This window comes from Physella acuta, unplaced genomic scaffold (genome assembly GCF_028476545.2).
Source record: "Physella acuta isolate Inbredline_101_S28 unplaced genomic scaffold, ASM2847654v3 ptg002177l, whole genome shotgun sequence".
NCBI lineage: Eukaryota > Metazoa > Mollusca > Gastropoda > Physidae > Physella > Physella acuta.
The window spans coordinates 22,732-34,335 of NW_026733678.1; the positions used below are offsets into that span (position 1 = coordinate 22,732).

General features: G+C 36.9%; 1 protein-coding gene across 1 annotated transcript; it reads left to right on the plus strand.

Moving 5' to 3' along the window:
* The first annotated feature begins 218 nt into the window (after nt 1–218).
* On the plus strand, nt 219–6,230 carry LOC131932442 (mid1-interacting protein 1-B-like). The gene has a single exon (XM_059289344.1). The coding sequence runs from the start codon at nt 511–513 to the stop codon at nt 1,027–1,029; it is 519 nt and encodes a 172-aa protein (XP_059145327.1). The 5' UTR covers nt 219–510; the 3' UTR covers nt 1,030–6,230.
* The last annotated feature ends 5,374 nt before the right edge of the window (nt 6,231–11,604 follow it).

Genomic DNA, 11,604 nt, shown 5'->3' on the forward strand with positions numbered 1-11,604 from the left:
CCCTCCTGCAACACGCTACGGTTTATACCGGTACTGCCGCCTTGACTACAGCGCAAATCGTCCTTGATAGTCACTCCCTTCGCTGCTGATATTTTTCCACCAATCAGAGCTCGTGTCAGTGACCCACCTTCACTCGCATGTTTTGGTGATCCAGTCCATTTATTTATAGAAGGGGTGTCAGGTTTAACAAACCTATATATATTATTAAATAAGACTAGTTCTTTCATTAAGAGCATACATATAAAACAAATATTAATTATTTAGGATATATTTCATTTTACTAAAACACATAACTCGGTACAATACTGTATTTGAGTTTATTTTGAGTTAAATGCTACCTACATAATAAACATTTCGTAGTCCTAATTTCCTATGCCTATGCTATTTTACAAAGCCGCCGGCAACGTGTGTGAACAGGCGATTATTGATTTGTTATAAGTTATTAAATCCTGTGTAGTTTAAATTCAGTTCGGTTTATCTTCTAACCAGTGTTAAGATAGCTTATTGGAAATGTCAGGCATGGGAAATCATGGTCGTAGACGATCTAATATGTCTTTAGATGGACAACAGTCTCTTCTGACTGCTATCAATCGATTCGTACAAGCCGTCGACATGATGGACGACACAGTGATGATTCCTTGTCGTCTTCGGGACATTCCTGTTGAATCAATGTCTATTTCTAATATGCACGAAGAAAACAACAACAAAGCAGTTGTCCCAGCTATACCGGTGAGTGGCGATCTCTACCATTTTTATGCAATGCTCCATGCAATTCGATCGGAGATCACAGCAGGCCCACCCAACATAAACGACGAAGAACAAAACGACAACACTGACGACTCAGTTGAAGAAGACCCCATCGGAGAAAATGCTAAAAAGACCGCTGCAGCTTTCAGATATCACCTACGAGGTTTATTTGGACTTTTACATCAAATGACAGAAACTGCTAAATATCTAAGCAGCAGGTATGAAAGTGAGGTTACGTCAACACAAAATGGAATTTCATCCGTGTCTTCATTCAATATGTAAATTTTCCTAAGATCTTATTTCGTCTTTCACCTCATTGTCACGAATCTGTCCTCGATACATCAGTTGTAAATAAATAACATTAGATCTACAGCATGACTGCAGTATAAAAGAATTCTCCAGAATAAGAACACTATGAGCTGTATGTAAACCTACTTTCTTCATATTTTCAAACCCAAAAGCAGGTGAGAAGTAAATCTAGATTTCTAGTCTAGAATCTGTCAAAGTAAGATGAACATCAGGTAGTCTAGATCTAATTTAGATTCTAGATTTCACTAGATTTTTATATTGATTCCAACCCAGTACTGAACTTGTTCTTCAACTTCATTTTAAAAAGTGAAAAATCAAAAAAAAAAACGAAGTTTTAAATCTGCATTTCCTAACAAATATGGACACAAGTTTCCCAGGATACCACTGATCACCTAATGTGACTAATACCGGCTCTGTGACCCACATCAGGCATAAAGTGAATGTATTTGAGTTCTCTCAGGAAGTTTTAGATTTAATATTTGGTTTCCAAGTTCAAAGACTTGCTTTTCCAATTAAATTTGATGACTCCTTGTTCCAAGATTTGTCTGACGAAGCACAGATGGTTTCAACAAGTTTTTTCATGACACTATTTATTTCATCTAGACTCTTCTAGTTACATCTTCCTATTTTATAGTACAGTAAAGCAAGAGAATAATAAGCATGACAGATGTGTTAGTGAATCAAACTGACTGAATGAGAATGACTGCTTCATACATTAGTAATGTTGATGTCCTCTAAACTATTTGTATTGAATTTGAACTTAAAGTCAAAGTGCAATACCAATGTTATAGTGTACCGTTATGTAACACTATGGACTGAATTTTGATTTGTTACTTAAATTACAAGTTACTATGCTTTTATTTATGTCTTGTGTTTAACTATTGAAACAATGGTACTGTATAGCTATGGAAACAATGTTAAACTGAATTTTAGAATTTGATGAAATAGATAATTTATATTCTTAATATTATCAATATGAATTACTAATTCATTACTTTTATCAATATCATACCCAAACACAGGGTTAATTAAAAGTTGGGGTTTGTTTTTATAGAGCTATGCAATAAATTGTGGTATGACTAAGCCAATATTGATTATTGCTACTTGAGAATTAATTGTCAAGTCTCAAATTATGGTAAGGTATATTGATGCTCTGTGGTCTGAATTGGCACTGATCAGACTCACTTGTTGAACAGTTTTTTTAGAGACATTCCCTGTTAAGTGTTTTTTACTGTATTCAGGCTATAGGGGGTGCCATTTATGACTGAATTAACGACTAATTACTCCAATTAGCCACTTAATAAGTAATACAGCCATGGCTTGGTTACTTAAACACAGCTTGAATCATTGCATATTACCTTCATTAATCAATTATAACCATCATTTATTTATATTAATATCTACATTCTAAGAAAAAAACTGAGGTTTTTTTGAGATACCTGATAATTTGCAGCATGTTTTTTTCTGTAGATATTAAAAAGATTTATGAATTTTAGAATTATTTTTTAAAAGAACATTAATTTTTTTTGTAATTGTTGTATTGTTACAATATGTACACCATCAGTAATAATATCAGCATTTGATAGTTAAAGTTAAGTGGATAATTTCTCATTGAAACTATCTGGAAAAAAAAATGTGTGTTTTATACTTGTACTATTTCTAAAAAGGTAAAAATTTTGAGATATTGGGTTGGCAAAAATGTGTACTTAATTATCTTAGAGATTTTTTAGTTTCTGGAATGTTCTGTCAAGTATAAAAAAAAATAAAAAAATAACTTTCACTGCCGCTGATTTTGTATAGTATTTAGGCAAGTTATTTTAAAATTGGTATAACCTGGTAGAAAAGCTTATTATCATTGATCTGAATAAATGGATAGTTCTTGTGTCAACTGTTTGCTATACTACACACAAGCCAGTATATATGTATTATATATAAATAGTGGTGTGTTACATACATTTTTAATATATAAGAAGTTTTAAATAAGAATATCAACACACTGTATTTTTTTATGTAAAGAAAACTACATATCAGATATGATTTTTTTGGAAAGTGTGTCTGGTTATTATGGTATCTTTTTAAAAATGGTGTTAGGTTTCTGGTAGTACACTAATCACTACTATGACATGTTAATGTCAACATACCCTACCCAAACCTTAATTTCTGACCCTAACATTTTACAATACTAACAACAACCTAACACCTATTTTCATTAAGAGGCCATTGTCAGAAAATAGTAGCAAGAAACAGTGGGGTGTTTATGTTGTGAGTTGATTTAACAAACTGGTTATTGTTTTGTAAAAATTTAACTTATAACTCATATTGTAATTTTTGGTTAGAGATTTTAAAAAATTAAACATGTTAGACATAACTAACCTGTTCTACTTTCTCTTTTTAAATCGGGTATGTATTTAAATTTTGTACAAGTTTGAAATTCTAACTACTAACCCTCTTTATTTTTTTTCAAATTACCTTTTTAAATTTGCTTGTTGATGAAAAGTGAAAGAATGTTTCTAATTTAATGTTTAGGATTTTTCAAGCTGGTTTGGTATTTTTTCTTCTCTATATATTGTTTGTATTTGCAGATAAGTTTAAGTCTAGAAAATTGTCATTTATTTCAGACAAAATTATACTAGACCCAGTGACTAATATGTGAGTGACTGACGCAAGATATTGCACACCAATATGTTTCAATTTGCACTTATCTTGCTGCTGTGTAGCTTATTTATATCACTATAGTGTTTGAAACTATTTATTCCCAATGAAGAATGAATACCTGATAGTTAAAACATGTTTAAAAATTTTTGTTTTTTTGTGTTGAAATTGGGGGGAAAGTTTTTGCTTAGTGAGGTTTAAAAACTTTTCTGATTAGTAGGCTATATTTTGTCCACGATTTTTATTTGTCACTCTGCCTAAAGAAGTGTTTACTGATGTAGACAATATTCTGATAATTGCGGAGTGATAAATCATGGCCTGACCACCTCATGTACCTGACCTAGTGACTAGCTTGTGTACCTTGGCCTACATAAGCTGAAGTGCAGTCTTTAGAACATTCTAGTAACTAGGACAAATATTTATAGATGCAGTCACCTGCGCTTATCCCTCCCCTCCCATGAGGTCAGGAATGCAGTGGTCACTTAACCCTATCCCTACAAGGCGGGTCAAATTGACCCGACACTGCTACATTTTAGTTAATTACTGGTCAACCACTGGACCAATTGTTTTGAGCTTCTAGATATGCTACCTACACATACAATGCTTGATTTCAGCATAAAAATGAATGTTTAATTTTGCACGTGTGCATGAGGGTGAGCAGGTTTAGGTTCACTATTCCTCTCCCTACTAACATGGGTCAAATTGACCCGTATACTTTTATATAGAGAAAAACTCTACTAGAGCAGGGGAAAGTGGTATAAATCTATAGAAGTTTCAAACAACTTCCCTTGGGGCTAGACCTTTTGGGCTCATAAGTTTGTATCCCTTCCTGCCTTACTGAAGACAGCAATAAGAAACATTTTATTCAGCGCCGAAGCGCAACAATCCTTTGTTCAACATTGTTGATAGCATGTTTTTAGACTCAACCTTGTTGTTACAAATGAAACTAGTGGATTGCTAGGTTTGGGCCTACTCATTGAGAAGTTGTAAGGAAAGATGTACCAACTGATGACTGCATGGGTTCATTGGCTACTGTATAATTTCGAAAGCGATGAATCAGACCTGAACTTATTTTTGCTGCTGAATTTGGAAATTAGGGCCATACTGTCAATAAAGTATTTAGGATATAATCAAGATACAGCAGGAAGCCAATATTGATTTGTATCTATGCAGTCTTTTGCGACAAAAGCCATCTGATGAGGTCAGTTTTCTGGTCCATAGATGTTAGACCATGTCACCTCAGACAGTCCAACCATAGTTGGGTAAAATAGGACCAACTCATTGACCAGCTTTCACATGGAAAGTACATGGAACCATATTTCGATAAATCAATGGATATTGATATAGAGATAACTAATGTATCAATCTCTGGTAACTTTGTACTTTACATTGAACTAAGTTTTTGGCTACTAATCTGTGTCAAGCATGCATATTGATGCAAAAATGATGACATCAAAATGGAAAGACTGCATAAAATCATCCATGTATGGCTCTAGCAACATGCCCCAATGGGCAAACTAAGTGGTAGCTAATGACCATATTTTTCAATTTTCAACTAATGTCTCCAATAAGTTGAAATACAAAGTGACAGCTATTACAAATAGACAGCAGCAGATTTACAAAATTTGTATATTGTCAAAAAAGTTGGTTCTGTCCCAAGTTGAGCATTGAGTATAGAGAACTATGTCCAAGCTACTGCAATTCACATTAGATCAAATAGTAATAGTAGACAAAAAGAAGCCTTCTGAAACCACCCACTGAGTGTTGGGCCCAATAGCGTCATCCAAAAGTTATTATGCAAGATACATGTTAGATGGGAAAATAACTATTTGTTAAATATATAGGTTCTATCTCTAGTCTATATAGCTTTACTGTGCAAACTGATAATAATTGTGATTAAGTTTTCTTGCATATGAAAAATAAATTGATAGTAAAGGTATACGATTTTATATTTAGTAACGTCTAGTTTTATTTATGCCTAAAAAGTATAATAATAAATTACCTAAAACTAAAATTTAGTGTAGAAATGTATAAACTATAATATTAGTGTCCATCTATCATTGAAATAATAGTTGTGCTATAAAAAATATACATATGCAATAATAGATTCTTATATATAAAGTATACGGGTCAAAATGACCCGCCTTGTAGTCGAATACAGTGAAATAGGGTTGTAGGGATAGGGTTAACATCCAGATCTCTGTGAGAAATATTTGTGTGAATAATAAGAATATTTTGGATATGTGTGGATGTAGAATATTTAGTAGTTAGCTAGTGGTTACAATTGAAATGTAGTTTGTGAATGTGATGAAAGTGTATGCAGTTGTTGAGTGCTCTATGACAAGTGTAGCAAAAGATTTGGTTAATGTGAAGATCACATTGTTGAATGATATTACTGCACACAACAAAGGTTTTGTTTGATTATTGTACTCAAACCAAGTGTTTCAGTTACTTCTTGAGGATAAATGTTCTTTTGTAACGATACAATTTGTTTAGAAACATTAAACTTAATTTCTTGAGAATGTATTTTTTGTGTGTTTATTGCTGTCCAAAGTCTACTGTAGGGTCTATAAACAGATCACAACAAACCTTAGGGGAAAATGTAAGATTATGTGTTGATGTATTACACTAAATTACAGTGGTTCTTAACCTTTATGGGGGTACTGAACCCCACCAGTTTCATCTATGCATTCACAGAGTTTGTGTCTTGATCTCTGCCTAACTTGTGGGGTTCAATCAAAAGTAGGTTAAGCATCACTACTGTATTAGTAAAATATTTTATTTTTATTTTATGGGGGCACTACATCTTGTACTTGGATAATGTAATAGGCTTGCATGTGAGATCTGGGATGTCTAAAGTTGATCTGATTTAAATTTAAGATGTGGTCTAAAGTTGATCTGATTTAGGATGTGGTCTAAAGTTTATCTGATTTAAGATGTGGTCTAAAGTTGATCTGATTTAAATTTGAGATGTGGTCTAAAGTTGATTTGATTTAAGATGTGGTCTAAAGTTGATCTGATTTAAAATTAAGATGTGGTTTAAAGTAAAGTTGATCTGATTTAAGATGTGGTCTAAAGTTGATCTGACCTAAGATATGGTCTAAAGTTGATCTGACCTAAGATGTGGTCTAAAGTTGATCTGACCTAAGATGTGGTCTAAAGTTGATCTGATTTAAGATGTGGTCTAAAGTTGATCTGATTTAAATTTAAGATGTGATCTGAAGTTGATCTAAGATGTGGTCTAAAGTTGATCTGATTTAAATTTAAGATGTGATCTGAAGTTGATCTAAGATGTGGTCTAAAGTTGATCTGATTTAAATTTAAGATGTGATCTAAAGTTGATCTAAGATGTGGTCTAAAGTTGATGTGATTAAAATTTAAGATGTGATCTGAAGTTTATCTGATCTAAAATGTGGTCTAAACTTGATCTGAACTAAGAAAGAGTCTAAAACAATACATAAACTTTGTGATCTTGGCAGGTATTGTTTGGAGTTTGTTCTGGTCTCTTTAAATAAAAAGTACATTGAGTCAGCACACTGACTAAAAGTTAAACATGATTTATTGCCCAACCCAAATGGCTGGAGTACCGTACCCAATCCTTGTGTCTACACACGTCCTGTGACTAAGTAACCACGAGATAAAACTACTTCAGTGTCACACACACTTGTGTATTGGGCAACGTTAGGTGTGTTGTCAGGGCACGTGCTATTGCATCATACTGTAGGCTGCAGAAGGTGCCACCTGTACAGCCACACAATACACCAGACACACGTCTGATAAAGCCAGCTTACAATTGTTAAAATAATACACCATTCCTTTTTTCCAAGTCTCTATATGTTTATTCTTTTTTTTCTAGTTTACAGTAAACCACTAGTCACTAGACCTTCTGTAATATAAAATTTACTAAAATAGCCTCGACACATCTGAACAATCTCATCGGCATACGTCACAAACACAGAGTGGCGTAGGCAGGGGGGGGGGGGGGTCATAGACCCCTCGGTATATATATATATATATATATATATATATATATATATATATATATATATATATATATATAAAGTATGAGGGGGTGCAAATCGAAAGTTTGTCCCCGGGTAAAAATTGGAACCCCCTCCCCCTTGAGACGATCCTGGCTACCCCACTGCACACACACACACACACACAAATGGCATTTACTAGAAAAATAAACATAAAATCGGAATCACCACATCACACCCTACACACACTATCTAAAGCCCCCCCCCCCCATTCTCTAACACAGCTGTCCATTCTATCGTGTCTTTGAAGAAAGATTATACCAGTAATTTTATCCTGATTTTAAAAAAAAGACAACACATTACTCAGACAATAGCCAATGGCACCGTCACGTGGTCAAACCCAGCTCTGCTCTGTGGCGGTTTGTCTAGCAGTGTCAACAGGCAAAATCTATTTATATCCTCCCACACAATGCAGGGCATTTGATCGATACAGGAATTCTCCATTGACGACAGAGTTGTTGTGGTCGTTGACGTCATAGTGGGCGGCTAGGCTTAATGTCTACGTCACGGTGAGCGGCTAGGCTAAATGACTACATCACAGTGGGCGGCTAGGCTTCATGTCTACGTCATGGCAGGCGTCTAGGCTTAATGTGTACGTCACGTGAGCGGTTAGGCTTAATCTCTACATCACAGTGGGAGGCTAGGCTTAATGCCTAGGTCATGACAGGCGTCTAGGCTTAATGTCTACGTCACTCTGAGCAGCTAGGCTTAATGTCTAGGTCACGGTGAAGCAGCTAGGCTTAATGTCTAGGTCACGGTGAGCAGCTAGGCTTAATGTCTAGGTCACTACGCCCCCCCCCCCCCTCCACAACATTGGCAGTTCCTAGGCTTATTAATATCCCCCCTCTATCTATATTAAATATTTTGATGATAAATTCTCTTCAAGCTGGTGTTTTGTTATTAATTGAGAAATTAGTGGTATGACAAGGGTTGGGGTTAGGGACAGGGTTAGCATTGACATAGGCATGCCATGTGTGTATTTTAGTTAACTACCAGTAACCTAACACCCCTTTTTTAAGAAGATTCTGTTATCGGACACTGGTATTTAAAAAATCATCTTAATATGTCTACATTTTCAATACATTCTTGAAAACATACTGGGCTTTATTAAGAAAGAAAGTCTACCCCCCCCCCCCCCCCCCCGAACTAAATGGAATTTATATATAAACACTGCTCGTCTTTATATGTGTGATATATATGAAAAGGCTCGGACCTTTCTCGGTTTTCGTAGTTTGTGTCTCTTTCAGGTATTTTCTCTCCGGGAGTTCTATTTTGGTGGGGGGGGGGGGGGGGGTGGGGTTGTGCTTGAGAGAAACTGGTTGTCAGTTATAGTCAATGCTGATTCGGTATTCGTTGCTTACATTTAAGTTACTGTTGATTCGGTGTTCGTTGTTTCGTTTTCACTCAATGTTGATTCGGTATTAGTTGTTTCGATTTCAGTTACTGTTGATTCGGTTTTCGTTGTTCTTACAATTTGTAGCTACAGCTACTGTTGATTCGGTTTTCGTTGTTCGCATTTCACTTAATGTTGACTCGGTTTTCGTTGTTTACTTATGTTGTAGTTACTGTTGTGTCGGTGTTTACGTTTCATTTTTAATGAATGTGCACAGACACGCGGGCCAGATGTTATATTAAATTAATTAATTAATTAATTAATCAAGCATGCTAAAATTATAAGGGGAAGGGGGAAGGGCAAACGTTTCCCCATACACAAGCTACAGGTATGCGATAGCTGTCAAACTTGTTTCAAGGTGCGTGTGTGTGTGTGTGTTCAGTTTGAAGAATTGGGGAGTGTGTGTATGGGGGTACTTTGCCGTAACACCGACCAAACACTGCATTTAACTAAGCGACCGACTCCCCCACCCCTTCCCGACGACTCACCCCCCCCCCCTTACACATATTTTAAATAGATATTTAAATAGGAGACGATTAGGCTATTAAATGAACCACTCGAATATGTCAACATAGTATTATTGTTATGCACATTTAACTGCAACTGAAGCAGCTGTTAAGTTGTTGAGTAGGGTTAGGATAGGGACTCAGTAGGGATACCAAAAGTCTAGAGTAGGGTAGGGAATCAGTAGGGATACCAAAAGTCTAGAGTAGGGTAGGGAATCAGTAGGGATACCAAAAGTCTAGAGTAGGGTAGGGACTCAGTAGGGATACCAAAAGTCTAGAGTAGGGTAGGAATAAGTAGGGATACCAAAAGCCTATCTAACACCACATGCCGGCGGTTGCTATGTTTTCCATAGGAATAGGGTCAAAAAGTGCTAACGCTACCAGATTTTTTTTACTAGACCTCGAGAGAAACAGCCCCGCCCCTCCTGGGTAGCTTCTCCATTAGGGAGTCACGTGATAACAGAGGATGTATTACGTCACAGGTCTACCGTGTCGACACGGTCTGTTGAGCAGAGGCTCTGTTACAGTCAACACAGTGTAATGTAATGGTATGTGGTGTATGGTGTCTGATATATGGTATGTGGTGTATGGTGTCTGATATATGGTATGTGGTGTCTGATATATAGTACGTGGTGTATAGTATGTGGTGTATGGTGTCTGATATGTAGTATGTGGTGTATGGTGTCTGACATGTAGTATGTGGTGTAAGGTGTCTGATATGTAGTATGTGGTGTATGGTGTCTGACATGTAGTATGTGGTGTAAGGTGTCTGATATGTGATACGTGGTGTATGGTGTCTGATATATAGAAAGTGGTGTATGGTATGTGGTGCATTGTGTATGATGTATGGTATGCGGTGTCTGGTAAATGATGTATGGTATGTGGGGTCAGGTGTATGATATATGGTATCAGAGTTGCTTCCAGTCATCTCTACCCCCCCCCTCCCCAGAACAGTGTCCGCCCCCCACCGGAATTTTTAGTCTGCCTCCTCCCCCAACCCCCCCCCCCCCCGCCTTCCGGAGAAAAAAGTCTGGAAGATGTAGTTATGGTATGTGGGGGTGAGGTGTAAACTTTGAAATGGTATGTTTTGTAAGGGGTATAATTGATCTATATGGTATGTGTGATAAGGTATCAAATATGTGGTGTGAAGTGTAAGCAGAGTTTCTTCCAAGCATCTTCTTCTACCGTCCCCCCCCCCCCCCGAAAGAAATGAAATTTATATAAAAAATATATACTTTTAACAGTGTCCGCCCCCACGAAGAAAGTCTACCTTCCCCCCACCCCCCGAAAATTTCAAGTGCCCCCCCCCCCGGAGAAAAAAGTCTGGAAGAAACACTGAGTGTAAGGTATGTAAGGGCATGTTTTAATACATGGTATGTAGGATTAAGCTCTAATACAGGGGTTCCCAACCTTTTTTTACTCTAGAGCACATTCTAAAATATCGGTAGGGTGGCGGGCACCACCTATTTTAAATCGACAAACTCCTTCCAGAGGCGTAGCGACCCTTTCCGTCACCCGGGGACAAAACTTTCGATTTGCACCCCCCCCCCCCCCCGCTCAAACGTTCGATTTCCATCCCCTTCAACCTTTCAATCATGTTTATGAAAAAAATTCTGTCTCTGTCGAATACTGAGAGGCGGGCACATACGAATCGTTCGGCGGGCGCGATGGCGCCCGCGGGCACGGTGTTGGGAACCCCTGCTCTAATATATGGTATTTATAAACAGTGGCGTCGCTAGGTCGGGTGTGACCCGGTGTGGTAACTGACGGTGTTACCCCAACCCCTCCAAAAAAATTTAATTTTCGATTTGGTGTCACCCCATCCCCCTCCTAGTATTTTAATTTTTTTTTTTTGATTAAACATTGTTTAGACAGTACATTTTACAATTATTTTTTTTTTTCATTCGGTGTCACCCCCCAATAATTGGTGTCACCCGGTGCGGACCACACCCCCCCG

Bases quoted from the DNA above. Each gene is read 5' to 3' on its own strand.
- LOC131932442 (XM_059289344.1), top strand. From the start codon at position 511: ATGTCAGGCATGGGAAATCATGGTCGTAGACGATCTAATATGTCTTTA.